Genomic DNA, 18122 nt, shown 5'->3' on the forward strand with positions numbered 1-18122 from the left:
GTTACCTTTTTTATTAATATATTTCTAGTAGGGTCTCACACCCCTCCCGTTTCATATAAAAAACACTAAATATACATATTATGTATGTAAAAACCAAATATGTTAGAAAGTATACATACTTATGCATGTAAAAAAATAAGTATTCTACAAAACAAATTTTGGAAGAAAACTAAATCTCACTACACCTCATATACTTATGATGTTAATTAGTTGATTGCCAAATAGTGTAGTTGTTATCCTCCTATTCACTAAATAGTGAATTAAATGGCCATTTAGCTCAATTTTATTTAGACGGGTTTTAATGGTTTAAATGGGTAAAAATAGTCTAGTCATTTAATTCATCATTTAGGGCTTAAACAATACAGTGTATTCGTTTACCGTTTAAATTTTGTTTAAACAAACTAAACAACTGTTTAGATAAACAATGGTTAATACCATTCCCCCATATGTGAGAATGCATTTTGTGCTAGTGGGGACTTGGAACTCGAAGGTCGGGCGATGGCAGTAGAACACTAAGGTCCTATTTGGATCCCTTGGACTAATAACTAGTTGGCTAAACTTTAGCCTTTGAGGATCCAAATAGGAGGACTAATGGGTGGGATAAAGTTTAGCCAAAGCCCCCAACTAGTTGTTAGTTCACTAGTCCATAGAACCCAACTATTAGGGCTAAGAACTAGTTTCTAGTCTATAGAACCTAACAATTAGTTCAGGATCCAAACAGGTATGAACTAACAACTAGTTGGCTAATTTTAATTAGATGGCTATTTTTTAACCATGACTAACTAGTCCTAGTCCATCCAAATAGGGCCTAACGTTCATGCTCCCTATGCTATAGAGCGATGACACCGTGATATTTCGTACACTAGTATGAGGAAGCAACTCCTATCTATCCACTGATCTTATTAGGAGCCGGTAGGTGAGGCCACCTGGCGTCCTCCGCATCCTCCACACGACGGACGCACGGTCGGTCCTGGGCGCTGCCAGGCAGCGTCATTGCGTGACCCATCATCTTCTCCTTCTTGTGGGATCACCTTCCATTGATCTAGGGTCTGGGAGTTTCTTTTTGGAGGGAAATTTTGGTCCGCAGTATGCGCACCAACCTCGTGCCCCCACGCACGCACGTCGCCTAGGCCAGGCGGCGGCCGAGTGGCCAGGCCACGGTCGGAGGCCCACGTGCGCCCATGCCCCCGCTCGCGCTCGCTGGCTAGGCCAGGCGGTGGGCGGTGGTCGGGGCTGCGACGGTGTGACCTCCAGACTAGTTGCAGAAGCCGTGCGCGTCCATGCGTGCCTGAATCTACACCAGTGTGAATTGATCGGCCGACATCTACGCCCCCATAGCGGCGGTAGGCGCGCTAACCTGCGGGGCAGCGGTGGACTGAGAGCCAGAGTAGATCTCAGCAAGGAGGAGGTGGATCAGGTGGAGGCGGATCCCATTGGCAGGGGCGGCCCTAGGGGCGGCGGAGGCCTAGGAGTCTAGGCAGAAGAGCATATCCTCGGCAGCAGTGATAGACCGGCAGAGGCGACGACCATGGCCCCAACGACGGCAACTACCTTATAGGCACTGTTAGCCTAAACGATCATTTAGCCCATTTAAACACCGTGTAAACGCTACATAGTGGTGCATCATTTTGTTTAATCATCCGTGTAACCCTTTTAATTGGCCATTGAGCCTCTTTAATGGACCGTTTAGCCCAAATAATGGCTAAACGGCAGGGGACCGACTGTATACCATTTAACGTTTAGGAAAATACTACCTATGGGCGGTGGAGGTCTTGGAATCTGGTGAAGCAGAAGTGGACCCCGTCGGCTCGTGTCTGATCGGCTAGTTCTAATTGGACAATGACCAATGAAGGTGGGCTAACCGGCGACACATGACGTCGCCTCACTTGAAGCGGGTGAAGATGGCACCAGCGGAGTTTCACAGCGATGGTGCACTAGGGTCGGCGGTGACTTGATGACTTCCACCCACCGAATCTAGCCGTTTCAGGAGTGGAGGTCGGGAAGCAGGGAAGTGCCGAGGTTGTAGTTTTTTTCTTTTTTGGTTGTATGTCCTCCTCTTTGATAAGGTGTGAGTCTAAGTGCTCTTCTATCCTTTTGGCTGTGCATATCCTTCGTGGATATAGAGGCTGGATTAATGAAAATCCATTATCTAAAAATATCTATCCATTGATCTTGAAACATGCTATTATGTGTGTTAGCGTAGGGTTAGAGAAACTAGAAGGATATCCACACATTGTATCCGAAATAATGTTATTGCTTATATGAGTGAGGTGCTTCTACACTACTAAAAAATGGAATATTCTTGGTGGCCAACAATTTTCTTGAGGGTGAAATTGAACCCACAGAGAATCTATCATTACGTTGCGAGTTGTAGGGAACCACTAAGGAAATACATATTTCTTGAGTACTAACCCAAGCCGCCAATGTAATTCTACGTTTCCTTGAGTGCTAGTCCGAATTGTCAAGGTAATTCCACATTTCCTTGAGTGTTATTGCAAACCGCCAAGTTAATTCCATCTCTTTGGGTGCTATTCAAAACTGTTACATATTTTTTTTTCTTGAGTGTGATTACACACCAACAAGGTAATTTCAATATTTCCTTGGTATTATTCCACACCACCAAGGAAACACATTTCCATGGGTGTAATTGGAAACCACCAAGAGAGTGCTAGTTTCCTTTGTTACAAACCCTCAAGTCAATTGTTGTAGCCACAAGATTTTTGTCATTTTCTAGTCATTCTTCTTAACCACCAATATAGTAGACTCTTTGATGGCTTGTTAGTTAGACATTGCATTTTATAGACATAAATGCCCCCCTTAACATATTTGTGGAATGGAATACAATTTTTTCTTGGTATATTGATCCAAGAAAAGGTATAGTTTTGAGTTGTTATGCATTAGAGAATGCATATTGGCACTTAGCTTGAGATGTCTAGTACTCTAGTTAGTTTTAAAGCTAGTATGCAACATACGCTAATATTGGATGAAGACAAAGTTTGTATCAAAGTTAACTTTGTAGGTTATGAGCTTTTCATTTGAAATAATTGAGAGTGCAAAAATTATGTTTTAAGTTCTCAAAGTTTTGAAATTTAATTTTTTTTGAATTTTTTAAATGACCTCGAATCCAAAGTTGTACTACTCGATGAGACCTAAAACTTTTTAGTTCATTTTTTATTTGATATCATTTTAGTTCTCAAATATTCGTTACAAGATTCACTAAAGTGGATACAACAGGAAAGAATCATACAATTGGTAATAAGTGTCTTCGGGGTGTGTAGTGGTGGGTGAGTTTCTTGTGAAACATCAGTTTGCAAGTTGGATTAAAAATTCATAGTTTTTTCTCGAGAGGTTTTTTGCTATGTTGGCAGTTGGTACATTTAGTATAAGATTACGAAATGTTGATATTTAAAAATAGCATATTTTGTATAAACACATATGAGTGTGTTGTAGTGGTAGAGGGGAGGTAACGTTGAATGTTAGGTCACGCGTTCAATTCGTAGAAGTTGTAATTTTTTTTTGTTTTTGGGTTTTCTGGAGACCATTAATGGAGTTAACAGAGGCAGGCACGACTTCTACCTCTGGAAAGCCTGATTAACGGAGGCGTTTTGTTGGAGGCGGACACCGTGCCCCACATCCGTTAATAAAGAACAATCGCCTCCGAAAATGATTTTCGTAGTAGTGTAGGTACAAATACCTTGAGAGTCATTAGCCCTTAAGAAAATCATCTTGTTCGCTTGAGCTTATTCAGAACTACATTTTAGTCATGGAACAGTGTTTTCCTCTCACAACATTTCAGCATCAGCGAACAGGGTGAATATATCCCAGCTGCACGTATGAAACTTTACAGGTTTCTCTCGAGAGTTTTTTTTGCTATGTTGGTGGTAGGTACATTTACCTTGGGGATCATCAGTCCTAAAGAATGTATATCCTTAGCGGTAAGTACAAATACCCTAGGGGGTTATCGGCCCCCAAAAAATATATATCCTTGGTGGTTGTCATATATTTTTTAAACGTTGTGAAACATTTGGCCATCTTTGTTTCCTTGGCGAATAAATCCTGAGGAAATTCATTTATGGCGACTGGACTCCAAGATAATTGAATTTCTCTTGCTCTCTACTCTTGGCGACCCTTTCTTGAGGGTTAAACATCAGAATAATTTTCTTGGTGTGTCAAAATAATTTTCTTGGCGTTTTTTGTCGAGGGCTTTTGGCTCTCAAGGTTATTCCGTTTTATGGTAGTGATATAAACAAAAGTCTATATGTTTTGCATCGAATATAAGCAAAAGGGCAAGCTAATGGAAAAATAATCCAATAAAAGATGCTATAAGAATATTACATCGAATTGTAGGAGGATGAAAAAGGCAAACAAATAGCATGATGTTGATGCCTTGTATGTTGATACATCAAAAATAGTAATTGCACTTAGTGAAGGATAATTTGGGAAATTTTTACACTTCATGAAGGATGAAGTGGATAGTTTATATGGAGAGACTAAAAGATAGTGAAATTTGCTTCATAAGATACAGTAGATATACTCCCTCCATCTAGGAAATAACACAATTCTACTTTCCTAGATAAAGTTAGAGACTATGAAATTACCTATCTACCGCTACTTTATTCTTCTCCCAAATACAAGCACAAGGATCCACACCTTCCCTTCCATCTTCCCGCCAGTAGAGCACCACCGTCATCGCCTCCTAGTCACTAGCATCCTATTAGGCTCCACTCCCTCTCCTACCCCGCCGCCCATTGCAGCCTAGTCCCACCGGCAAGGCGCGTGGCTCCTCGCCCCCGCACGTGCCTGTGGTTTTGAGGCTGAAACCGCCAAACCCTCTCGAGTATGTGTAACTCGCACGCTTCCTCTACCATATCGATGTGTGTCTCCTCTGTCCTCGTCTTGGCAATCAACTAGTCCTCGCCTCCAATTTGGTCAACACCACATCTTCATCCCTTCTGCATGCCCTCTTGACATCCTTTATGCCCTCTTGACATCTTTGTCCCTTGCTCCAAGCGCTCTTATTCACCCTTTCACTGTCGTGGTAATCGGCATGGACCTTGTTTGGCCTTTACCACCACCATTAAATACCAATTCTGTCCAATCGCATGCATACACACAACCAAAAGACATGTTGCACCACCCCCACCTCGCCTCTAGTTAGTCATAAGCAAGAAAAACTCAACCACAAAGACTTAGCAACCTTGACAATCACTCATCATATACAACAACAATGGCGCGTCTCAACTTTGTCATCTTAGTTGATGATAAGCTTTGTTAGAAATTTAGGCATTTTCATGTTTAATTTAATCCACAAAACAGTAGCAAATTTGTGATGACATATGTACATGTGTGAACTACAAAAATTTGCAACAGTAGCAACCATGACGAACATACTGATACTGAACATAGAAACAATAAAATCAGAGATATACCCAATGGAGGGACTAGTGCCGAAGGCACCAGTGACTCCATACGCACTAGTTGACATAGTGTGTTGCTCGAAGTTGCACGGTGATGATAACGGCAGCACCGCCAGATTGAACGTTGCTCCAACAGTGACGAACAATACCACCGACGGTTCGAAACCGTCGTTGATCAACGACGACTATCACCAACGACTTTCACCAATGGCCGCCAAAATCGTCGGTGACGGGGGGTTTGAAACCGGTGGTGATTTGAACTTTTTGTAGTAGTGGCTACTGGTCACCGGGAAGAAGAAGATGTAGGTCGGCAATGAGCAGTCACGTTAGACGCTCCCCCGAAAAGGCCTCCGGAACGTCACTCATGTCTGCGAGGTTCCAGAGCCTTGCTTTTTCTAATCTTCCATGCGTGCAGAAGATCAGAACGGGGAAGCTCAGGAGCAAATCCAACAGAGAAGGGTGTGGGTGCGGTGTTCTACGTCTCATACGTGATGGGGTGGGGCGAGAGTGGAGTTCTTATTTCGGAAGGTCGGGAATACAAGAATAATCACTGGAGCATACGGGAGTTATGGATGTGGACAGTTACCTGCACTACATCATGCCGTGGAGTGGCGTGGCCCGAGCTCGTGCACGCTCACTCTCACACTCATGCCATCTTTCGGCGACGACGGCGGTGTGCACACACGTGTGGCACGCCTTTAGTCTCTCTCAACGTCTTAATAGGAGTATAGGTAGTCTGCCTATTTAAGTTGAGTCCCCGTATAGTCAAAACTCATAAGAGACTAAAACTATACTATATTGCACCATAGCTTAACATGACTTACAATGGACTCCGTCAATTATACAGTGAATTACAGGCTGCAGTTACGAAGGTTTTTGGGGGAGGGGTTGGGGTATTGGGGGGGGGGGGGGGGGGGCGGCGGAGGATGGGTTTGGAATGGAAGCATTCTTTTTTTTCGATTTGGAATATGGAGGCATTCGCTGGCAACGGACAAGAAACAAGAGAAACAAAAATGGGGCGGACTCCGAGTTTATAAGGCCATGTAATGTAACTAACTAATACTAGTCAATGATCTGATTACTTCCATAGAAGCACGGACGGCCTGATGCAACACCAAACCTCCAGCAAGGCGGCCTGGATCTCAAGCAAGGTTCTCCGTGCCTCTGTTTGTGCCAAGCACAAAGAAAACACAACAGCTGAGGCTGAGTGAGGGGTCGTAAAAAAACTTAAAATCCTTGGATTGAGCTTGAGCAGAAGGTTTGACGGAGGCATTATTGCGCAGCCCATTACCATGAATATAATATAATGCCGTGCGGGTGCAGATCAAGAACTTATCTTATGAGCTAAGAATTATTGACATACTGGAACCCAATTAAGTATGTTACAGAATATCAGCTGGGAAGTATGTGCAAAATGAGGTAGAGATCGATTCATCTGAAAGATGAAGCAGAGACACTGAAAAAAGCAGAGGACTTCTAGGCTACCTGCAGAGGAAACCATCGACGTGCGGGCAGGCACAGGCACATGTCCGGTGGAATGGAAGCTAGCTGCAGGCTGCAGCTGCCTTCGCTAGACTATGCTGCAAATAAAATGCAGTCCTGCTGGTTACCTTGTTGATCGGTGAAGACCGTGGCAAATAGCAGGTCGATTAATAAGCTTACCACGCGACTCCAATTTCTGATCAGCTCAACGTTGGCCTACGAACACGTTCCGTCTATCGCAGGTTACACCTCTTGCTCTATGGTGAATCGCGGGAAAGAATTCCCTAGCCTTTAGAAGGTTCTTTGAAAAATGTTTGCTGATCAGCGTCACAAAGGCTGGGTTGGAATCATTAGCAGAAAACAATGGACTTCAAAACTCTGTCCTTACTTGCCATGGAAGATGTACACCCAAATATAGGCATATGCATGCAAAGGAAGGCCTTAGAACAAGTTACATGCAAGATGGCAAAGTCACACGTGTCAAGCTAAGTCAGATGCTGACGCATCTAGCTTTGAGGCATTATGAAAATTGCTGGACTTGGACAATGATTGTTCGTCCGGGATGGCCATCGGAGATTCAGGTCAGGGGACAGGAGAGGACAGGGTGGTGTTGTTCATCTGATGGATTTTCTTCAACCACGGGCAGCACATTTTCAGCGTAGATGAGCTTGCTGTCTTCTTCTAGTTCACTGTCTTCCATTTTGTCGTCATCCAATGAGATAATGCCGTGGGTAGTGAATTGATGAAAATCTATTATCTCGCAGTTTTCACGGCCATATGTTGAGGATTCCTGTGCCAGCCTTGATTTTTCGATCAACAATGTCTCCAGATGCATGCAAATCTGTTTCAGCAATATGCTGTTCAGAGACATCATGTTCACAACATCATGTTCTATTTACATAGTTCAAGGGATGCAGTGATACTCTTTAGGTGTTGTTAAGAACAAGCTGACAGTACCAACAATTTAACGAGATACTGGAATCAAACTTCTCATCATATGAATCTAAATTTATGTAATGCTGAATTTTCAAAAGAAGCAGAGTACTAATAATTTGACCCTTTCATGCAAGTGTTCAGAAATGGCATCAGCATTAACAACAACTTATTTAATTTATTTAATCTTAAGATTCACATGTAGTATCGGTTTGATGATGAATTATCACCTATTCAATTTTCTTGATGAATTGAAAATCAAGATGTATGTAATTCATGAAAAGATGTTAAAGATGATAACAACCAAGTTTGATAGAAAGATGATTACCAAGTCATCAACGTCTTCAGTTTTTCCCCCTTTCTGCTTTGTTTCTAGCAAGAGCTTGTTCTATACTTCTAGCTGAACACATCTCTGCTTCGCAAAAATCTATATTGATTTAAAAGATTTCTGTTCACGGTGTAGAAGTTTTGCTTTAGCAGCCATTGTATTAGCAACCTGAAACAATTTATAGGAGGAAAGACAAAGGGATCATTTCTGGTAGATAGTACAAAGAATAATCCATTACTTATCCGAAGCATTCATCTAACGTCATAATGATAATGAAAATACAAAAAAAAGTGTTTTATGAAAAAAAAGTTTTGCTAATTCATTGTATTCAGAGAAAAGAGCTTACTCTGCTAATCATAAGGCCACGATGCTTATGTTTCGATAATGCTACAAACCGTAAGGAAACACTGGGAAACTTCAGCAGGTATCCTTGTCAATTCTTGAGTCTCAACTACACTACAGTCAACAACTTAGGCCCTGTTTGGATTGCAGCTGCTAAATTTAGTCCCTCCTAAATGGTTTAGTCCCATTTAGTCACTCTAGAGTTGCTAGAGGACTAAAGCCCTTTTAGTCTCATTTAGTCATAGTGTTTGGGTAAAAAGTGACTAACTGGGACTAGATTTTGGAGCTCCTAGCTGAACCAAACACCCCCTTAGTAGATGGGCAAAGGAACTAGAAATAAATAGATTGGCAAATTAAAGAAACAGGAAATAAGCAGATGGGCAAAGGAAGTAAAAATATTTCTTGGTAGATAATACAAATATCTCTCTCATTGTAGTTTTAGAAAAAAATAAAATACAAATATCTGTACTGAAGACTAATGCTGTACCCAATTTCATAAGATTAGAAAACAAAAACTTTGATGCTAATCAGACTACAAGGACCATTAAATGTCTGCATGTTCCCCAACAAGGGACTCTGGTTTTCTACATAGAGGATGTATAATATCGTATTTGTCATCAAGATATAAGCATGTCGTTAGAAGCGTTCAGTTCAGTCTGCTGAGATGCAGATTCAGGTTGATGATGAGAGATCAGGATTCAGGAGTGCTGGGTGTATGTGTATCTACTGCTGAATTTGGCATATGAGAACTTGAACTGGCAGGTTTCCTTCTAAGTTGAATTTTCTTTGTTCCTCAATGATACTAGATGTCTTATCATCCACAATTGTGAGCCCTTCCTGTTAAACAAAGGAAGCATCGGATCATCAATGTACGAAATAGCTCCATAGGATTATGCCATTGATAGAAATAAAGAAACAAAAGGAGATGTACAGAGTTAATTAAGTAAAAACACATTACTTCCAAAGCATTTTTGTACTTCCACTAAGATGGTTGACTGAAGCAGAAAGAGCCTCCGGTTTGATCCGTGATGCAGCATCTCCTGCCTCCAGTGGTTTTCAAATGACCAACAAGAGTTAGGGACCTGAAATTACAAAAGGTTGCGTGAGCCTTAAACATAAGGCATCCTGGAACAATACTGAAGAGAAAGACAACGCCACACACAAGAAGTACACTTGTGTCTATCAGTATGCTGAGATATTCAGATACACTTGATGCCTCACCTGATCTTTGTTGGGTGGATCGGTGTTGCTATGATGCTGTGCTTTTCTTTAGTCGTCAAAATTATGTGCCAATCTGTCCTCGTTGAGAATTCCCATGGTTTTTACTTGCCAAAGTTTGGCACAATCCATGGTTGGGCTGATTTATGGTTTTGAACGATGTGTAACCGTATGATAAAGCAGAGTCATGCAAAGGGAAACCAGCATATGAGGAAGCAGAGTCGTGCAAAAGCAACCACTATTCCTGTGACACAAACAAGTCGATTGTGCATATTAGATCACCAAAACGGCATATGTGCCTTAAAAAAAAGTTCGGTTTGCACAGTCAATGAAACCATAAATTGAGGAGAATAAGCTTGTTTCGTTATTTGGAACTAACCTGCCGATCGATGTACACTGAAGAGTTGAGTGTGTGAAAGGCATGCAGAATCAGAGATTCAGCATCACGCCCAAGTAATGGAGGGAATTATATTTACATCTGGCCTTGTTCCGCTTAATTTCTCGCATTCCTCATAAATCTCGGCACAGCAATCATCCTTATTGTGTATCTACTGCTGAATTCGACATATGAGAACTTGAACTGGCAGGTTTCCTTCTAATTTGAATTTTCTTTGTTTCCTCAACTCAATGATGCTGGATTTCTTATTATCCACAATTGTGAGCCCTTCCTGTTAAAGAAAGGAAGCCAATTTACAATACAGCTCAGGGTTATGCCATTTATAGAAATAGATCTTTTATGATGGTTGGGAAAGTACCTTAATACCTCTAGGTTCTTTCATCTTTTTCTATTTTTAAGTAATTAATTGAGAAATATATTGCAGAGGGTATGTTAGTAATTGAGGTTGTGTCCGTCTTAAACTTGACATAACCCCGCTGCCAGCCCAAATTTAATAGGGCACTTCCGACCCCCCCCCCCTCCCCCTGCCGGTGCCGCCGCTCAGTTGCGCATCTCCATTGATCCCGCACTGAAGACCTCAGGCATCCGGTGTGTTTGGGCCGCCGCCGCCATGTACGAGTAAAGGAGGTGCTTGTGTTCATGTCGCTACTAATCACGGCACCTGTGACGGTTACTGACTACTATGGTGCAGCTGAGGAAAGCCTGGCCCGGCTGCATAGGGAAGAGGAGCAAGGATAGCATCGGCTCGGGAGGCTCTGGGAATAGCACGTAATCGACCGGGCAAGTGCGGCTGCCAGTGGCCGTGGCCATCCAGCGAGAGATAGCACGCGCGTGACACTTTCCATGGTCAGTGCTTCGACGGGAAAAGGACTAAAATGACGGATTTACCCTTATTCAAAAATAAAATATAAAATGGAAAATAGAAAATAGATCTTATCCCACATATTTTTGGTACTAGCCCTACCTAATTTGGTACTATCGCCACATGTTTGGTACCTCTAGGTACTTTCAGTTGGGTACCTTATATTTTTCCACCGTCTCATCTTACCCAATGGATGACCCATGTTTTTTTCCAACCATTGTAAAATTTCTCTTATACAAATAAAGAAACAAAAACAAATGCGTTAAGTAAAAACACATTACTTACAATGCATTTTTTATTGTTCAATCCACTAAGCTGGTTGACAGAATCAGAAAGAGCCTCAGTGGTTTTCAAATGATCAAAGGTCTGACTCGTGATGCCGCATCTCCTGTCTTCCGGTGGTTTTCAAATGAACTAACAAGAGTTACGGGCCTGAAATTACAAGGAAAGAAAGCCTGGAATAATATTAATGAAGTGAGAGACAATGCCAAACACAAAAGGTTCATTTGTGACTATCAATATCTTCAGATACAGTTGCTGCCTCACCTGATATTTTCTGGATGCACCGTGTTGCTACATGGTTGTTCTTTCCTTCAGTTCTTAAACGTAGGCGCCAAGCCATCCTTGTCAAGAATTCCCTTGGCTTTACTTGCCAAAGTTTGCCAGAACCCAAGGTTGGCTCATTTATGATTTTGAACGATGTGTGACATTATGATGAAGCAGAGTCCTGCAAAGGAAAACCAGTATATCATCTCATTGTGCTGTGGGCCAACTACTAGTGCTGTGATACAAACAAGGTGATTGTGCATATCAGATATTCAGATAACCAAAGTAGCTTACGTGTCATGATTTAGGGCGTCTAATATAATAAGGTGGAACCAAACAGTCAGCAGCCATTCATGATATGCCACAATACATGGTCTTTGTTGAGCCAGTTTTCTGTCCTTCTGAAAAGTACCAATTCACGGCATGAGATTCAAATAAAACTAAAGAAGGGTGCAATGATGCAATATTGTACCTGAAGAGGAAAATTGCTAGAAAGTATCATCAACAAGGCATATGCACCATGATCTTTATTCATTGAAACAATTCTCTTTTCCTCCTAAAAGTACCAATTCACGGTATGAGATTCAGTGCAATAATGCAATATTCAGGAAAAATGGTAGAGAGTGATATGATCCAGGAACTGAAATTGTAGGAGAGATTGAATTTGTTGGATAAAGAAATAAATAGTTGGACATGATATGATCCACTTGTAACACAGAAGCATATGGCAATGGGTCATATCTATATGCAAAAAATAACTAAAACAGTTCGGTTTGCACAGTCATTGAAACCACAAATCCAAGAGCATAAGCTGTTTTTTTATTTGGAACTAACCTGCAGATCGATGTACAGTGAAGAGTTAGAGCGCGTGAAAGGCAGGGAGAAGCAGAGATTCAGCTTTCCGCGTAAGGAATGAAGGAAGGCAATTGTATGTATATCTGGCCTTGTTCCCTTTAATTTCTGGCATTCCTCATAAATCAGATTGGGCAGCGATCTCATATTTTGAATTGCAATGATTTGTAATTCCTGGAGAGAAGGGAGGGCCAGCAGAGCCCTGCAGTCTTCAAACGACAGGCTTTGGAGAGATGTGAGGAGCTGAAATTATAGATCGTAAATTCAGTCTACAAAAGAAATAAAAAAATCAGTTTGCACACTTAATGAAATCATAAATAGAGGAGCAAAAGGTGTTTTCTTTTAATTTGGAACTAACCTACCGAAGATTTGAGCGTGGTGTGAAAGGCATGCAGAAGCAGAGGTTCAGCTTTCCACCTCAGCAATGAAGGCACGTACATCTATATCTGGCCTTGTTCCCCTTAATTTCTGGCATTCCTCATAAATCTCGGGACTGCAATTATCTATGCTCAGCAGTCGCAGTGAATCGGGGACGCCCTCCTTGTGCAGCGATCTGATTTTTTGAGTCCCCCAGATACGTAATTCCTGGAGATAAGGAAGGCGATGCAACCCTTGGGGGAGGGACTGCAGAGCCCTGCAATTGTTGAACAACAAGCATTGGAGAGACGTGAGGAGCTGAAGCGTCTCACCGAAGTATAACATCTGGAGGGTAGCGGAGAGGTGGCTGCAGATGGTAGCAACAAGCACTGCAGAGATGCTGTCCACATAAAGGCTCACCAGTTGGAAGGAACCGGCGGGCATTGTTTGGGTCCTTGCCACCGCTGCAAGTACATCTGCTGCTACAGAGTATGGCTCAGCCTCACCAACTCTTTGATTGTACACATACAGACGCTCGAGGTTGGATGTGATGAGGGGATCAAACCCATCCGCTGTGATATCCTTGCAATTAACTAGTTGTAGACTGGTAAGAGATGTGAGATTCGCCAGCAGAGCCATCGGCAGCGTGCTTTGCTTACTCTTAAGGCTGAGTTCCTTGAGGCACGGAGGGAGAGGGTAGATGATGCTCTGAGTCTGAGATGCAACTCCTGCCATGGACCACCGAGAGAATAGCTTGTCACAATTGATTATGGTCACGGACTCGAGCGACGAGAGGCCACAGAATCCAGCTCCTTCCTCTTCATCCATGGGCAGGATCAGATTCTTACACCCAACGAAGCGGACATCTCTCAGCGAGCTGGAGGGTGGAAACTGCAGTACCACTTCCTCATGATCCTCATCTGATGATGCCCACACATCCAAACGAGAAAGAGCTGGGAAACATTTGAACAAATCTGACAAAGATTTTCTGGTAAGAGGAAATCGATGCAGTTTGAGAGATTGGACTTCGTGGAGCACAACACCATCATCCAGTCCTCTCAAAAATGTTTCCTCACATCTACTGACCGTTATATATCTTAGGGAGTGTAGCTTTTGAAGATCCACAAATGAGAAGCATGATGCATTCCAAATTGCCAACGTTTCTACATCACCAAGATTGTGGAAGACCAATAATTCATAGGGCTCCCGAATGATCAAGCTAGTATGATCATAAGACAAGCAGTCTGTATAAATACGGGATACCTTCGAAGTGTGAGTCAAGGGAGGAAGGCACAACTTTGGGCATCTATAAATGTGAAGATCATGAAGACTAGGGAACCATATGGTGTTGTCTTCTGTAGAAGAAATAGGCCAACCCGAGAATAGCAGCGTAGTGAGCATGGGACAATCAGTGCAGCTGATTTTTTCAAGCCTTGAGAACAGGTGACAGTTAGCTCCCCCAACCCACTCCACGAGTTCCGGCATATCACAAAACTCAACTTCCTTCAAGTGTGTGAAACTTTTTTCTGTGGTGCCACCGAAGAAGTCAGGTCCAATATGAGATATCCCAGTGATCTTTTTTAGCTTCAGCTTTCTTAGGTGATAAAGCTGTCCAATAGGTGGAAGGTTGGCCCATGACACGCTCTCTAGATGTAGGGTCTCCAAGTTTTTCATGTATATGATGTTGCTGCACAACCAACTAGGACCAACTACACCACCATGATTTACAATGCGAAGTCTTCTAATATAAGAGTGTGGCTGGATACTATCTAGGATATCATCTCCAGTGGACTCTTGCTTCTCATTCCATAGTAATCCCAACTCTACTAAATTTCTCTTTGCCATCAGTTTGGCTTCTTTAGCTTCTTGCCTGGTTGTTACATTTTCAAGCCCATGTATATTGAGCACTCCTCCAAGTTCTTCTAGTTTCCCCAACTCTCCTATTTCAAAGCCAAAACTCTCTTTCTTGACATGGAATTCTTTCATTTCTTGTAAAAACTTCATTTTCCCCACCTCAGGAACATTGGAATGAAAATCTTTCTTAGCAACAAAATGGCGTAAATTTTCAAGACGGCTAATGTCCTTAGGCAGAGAACAACCACTTCCCCATCGGTTAACATCTAGAAATTTCAAGTGATAAAACCTAGACACTGTGTTTGGCAAAGACACTTTTGAGTAATAAGGCGAAATAAGTTTTAAGTACCGAAGATGGACAAGGTTTGAAAAGTTGTGTGGCAAGGAACTATGGGAGTTCATGAATATAGATAGAACACGAAGACCTCTTATTTCCTTAAATGTATCCCTTAAAATATTGACTAGGCGTAACCTACTGTATTTTCCAAAAATCATCAAACTCCGCAAATTTTTAATGTCAATCCTTTCCTTCAATTTACCCATGTCTTCATCAAAATTCTGAATATGAGTATCATGCATGAAAATGGATAGGTAACGAACAGTTTTTGGGATTTCATTTGCGTCAAAACTAGAACAACTGATATAGGCACATTCTTCAAATGAAACGATCCTTGAAAGATCATGAAGTAAATCATGCATTACGTAAAAATTATCACCTCCTTTTATAAGAAAACCATTATCTAATAATTCATCCAAATAATCTGATCCTACGTCCTCAGTTTTTTTTCCCTTCCTAGTACAGTCTATGATGCCTATTGAATCCCAAAAACAAATAATCTCAAGCTTCTCAAACTTATAATCATCGGGGAAAAGGGACAAAAATGAAAAGCATTTTTTCAGATGGAAGGGAAGGTAGTCATAGCTAATTTTCAAGGCTGGGATAATATCATTGTCATGCTTTTCTTCTAGCCACTCTTTGTTGCCAAGAATTTTCATCCAATGTTCCTGATAGGGTTTTTTGATCAATAACCGACCAACTGTTTTGGCTGCAAGTGGGGAGCATTTCAACTTATCTGCTATTTGTTTTGCAATACCAATTAACTCTCGATCACCATGCTCATCTTGGATCCTACCAAATGCACATATTTGGAAGAATTTCCAAAACTCATCAGGATCCAAACCACGGAGGTCAATTGGATTAGTTCCTTTTCTCACCATTTCTACAATTTTTGGGAACCGAGTTGTGACAAGAATCATGTTGCCACTGGTCTCGCCCTTTTTTAAAGGAGCTAATAGTTTTTTCCACTGTTCAGTACTGCTACATTCCCATATGTCATCCAAGACAAGTAGAAACCTTTTGGATTTCAACCTCTCTGCGATGGATTTCTGAAGCTGGTCTAAGTTGTCAGTAGTTTCATTTGGTATTTTATTTCCTCCATTATCAGTTGCAGGTAGGCAGCTCAGGATCTCTTTGGTGAGATTAAGCACGCCAAAATTAGTCGATACACATATCCAGACATTAATATCAGGAAAACATTGCTTAATCCTTGGGTCATTGACTAAGTGCTGGGTGAAGGTAGTCTTTCCAATACCCCCTGGGCCAACTATAGGAAGAACAGACAAGGTTTTACCACTGTGTGTCACACTGATAATCTCCTCTATAGTTTTCTGAAAGATGGCATCCCTCCCAAACAACCTCTGTGTGATTTGAGAGCTTGTGTAGGCAGGCATGTGTGGCTGAGGGTTACTGCCTGACACTATCTTGAGCAAGTCAGAGACACGAGTACAGTTAGAGTGCAGCTCCTCTATGAGCTGCTTGATTTTGTTGGACATTTCCACCCGGTTGAATGGCAACTTTTCAACATGGCCACCGTGGTCAAGAGACATGGCAGCAGCAACATCATCTTTTGAACGGCAACAAGAGAAGCATGAGAGCCAGTTACCAGAAGTGTGGCGAGCAGCATGGCGGGCATGCTGAGCTTTGGCGCCGAGGCCACCGCCCAAGTCCGGAGTGGCCTCTTGAGTCCCGTCCAGCTTATCCTGGATGATGAAGTAGTGTAGCTCGTCGAGAGCATCCTCAGCCTCGTCGGCCGTCTTGCCGAGCTTCTCGAGCAGCCCCTGCAGGCCAGGTTTGTTGGTGAGGTCCCTCCCCTGGACCTCGTCCAGCAGCCCTCTGGTGGAGAGCATCTCTTTTTCGATCTCGTCAAGGTTGGGGCCGAGTTCGGTGCTGGACACGTAGGCTTTCACCCAGTAGTCGGAGAGCTTGTTGAGGACTTGGTCGAGGATCCAGTTCGCCGCTCCGAGAGCCGCCTCCATCTCCTAAACCGGCACCGGTAGAGATGGATTCGGCTGGCCGCAGAGGAAATTGGTTTGAGTGGTTGGTGGACTGATCAGTGGACCGTTTAGCAATGCAACGGACAGTGTGCTGCAAAGGCTGGATGTGCGCACACTTATAAGCAATGGAACCGGTGGTTCCTTGAATGGCCGGTCACAGGTTGTCGTAGCAGCGACGCGACTATATATAAAATAAAATACATTTTCTTTTGCCGGCCCACCTAGGCCCTGGGGAGGCGACTTGAAAACCATCCTAGCGTGACACGGCTTTCCCTCCTGTCAAGATTCCAGATTCGAGATGTGATGCATGCTTATAATACTCCCTCTCTATAAAGAGATGCACAAGCACCTCCCAGTTCTCGATAAGTAAAAAAAATTATATTATCTTTGGAACTATTATAAGCTGTGCAATTAGGTATAAACTAATAGAGGTATATAATAACCCTATGGTCGTAAATATGTTGTCTTAGGGGCGATCACAATGTAATTAAAAAGTAACCTATAGCCAATTAAATATTTACTATAGGTAGGTGAAACATTATGTGGGTGGTCTATAGAAGAAAAACACCATGTTCGCTGATGCTGAAATTTGGCTTATGCTGAAATGTTGTGAGAGGAAAACATAGTTCCATGCCTGAAAAAGTAGTTCTGAATAAGCTCAAATGAACAGGGGAATATATACTACTTTGATCAGCCTATGAGACAATAAAATATAGTTTATGTTGACACAATACACTAAACAAACATAGAGCCGTTGGGTAGCTAGCCGTTGGCCCTCTTCTCCCCCTGCCTTCTCGGTCCAAACGAGCACGGCATACTGAACTCCATTCTCTCATCAAGTTGCCTATAAAACTATAGCGCTGCTCAATTATCACCAACTTACTAGAACGATACTAGTTCCAATAAAACAGTTTATGAAAAGAACTAGATTTAGGACTAGTGTAGCTACTGTCGGAAGATTTAGCTGTATTTTCATTGTTCTCTCATTGCTCGGTCTATTTGACTTGTATGGTTACTGTTGGAAGATTTAGCTCTAGCAATACATAGCTACTACTCGTGTAAGATGAATCAGATGGTAGCACACGAGACACAAGATTTATACTAGTTCAGGAACGTGGGGTGCCCTAGTCTAGTTGGGGGTGATGCTGCTCTTCTTGTATTCGTATGCTCGGTTACACGCACCGTTGCTCTTAGCTACGT

General features: G+C 42.3%; 1 protein-coding gene across 7 annotated transcripts; it reads right to left on the reverse strand.

Moving 5' to 3' along the window:
• Positions 1-7184: 7184 nt before the first annotated feature.
• Positions 7185-17186, reverse strand: LOC136502822 (disease resistance protein RGA2-like). 7 transcript variants are annotated; one of them, XM_066498076.1, is made up of 11 exons: positions 12740-17186; positions 12360-12620; positions 11998-12081; positions 11820-11926; positions 11526-11706; positions 11265-11434; positions 10100-10388; positions 9724-9964; positions 9461-9584; positions 8161-9339; positions 7185-7740 (listed from the first exon to the last, which is right to left on the reverse strand). In XM_066498076.1, exon 1 carries the CDS (start codon positions 16902-16904, stop codon positions 12783-12785), a length of 4122 nt encoding a protein of 1373 aa, XP_066354173.1. In that variant the 5' UTR covers positions 16905-17186; the 3' UTR covers positions 7185-7740; positions 8161-9339; positions 9461-9584; positions 9724-9964; positions 10100-10388; positions 11265-11434; positions 11526-11706; positions 11820-11926; positions 11998-12081; positions 12360-12620; positions 12740-12782. The 7 variants fall into 7 exon arrangements, with proteins under 7 accessions (XP_066354173.1, XP_066354175.1, XP_066354177.1 ...); XM_066498078.1 differs by having other exon boundaries at positions 11265-11367; positions 12360-12646; XM_066498080.1 differs by having other exon boundaries at positions 11265-11371; positions 12360-12646.
• Positions 17187-18122: the final 936 nt, after the last annotated feature.

The sequence above is a fragment of the Miscanthus floridulus genome, chromosome 14 (assembly GCF_019320115.1).
Source record: "Miscanthus floridulus cultivar M001 chromosome 14, ASM1932011v1, whole genome shotgun sequence".
In the NCBI taxonomy this organism is placed as follows: domain Eukaryota; kingdom Viridiplantae; phylum Streptophyta; class Magnoliopsida; order Poales; family Poaceae; genus Miscanthus; species Miscanthus floridulus.

Coding starts and splice junctions, on each gene's coding strand:
- LOC136502822 (XM_066498076.1), bottom strand. CDS start 16,904: ATGGAGGCGGCTCTCGGAGCGGCGAACTGGATCCTCGACCAAGTCCTC.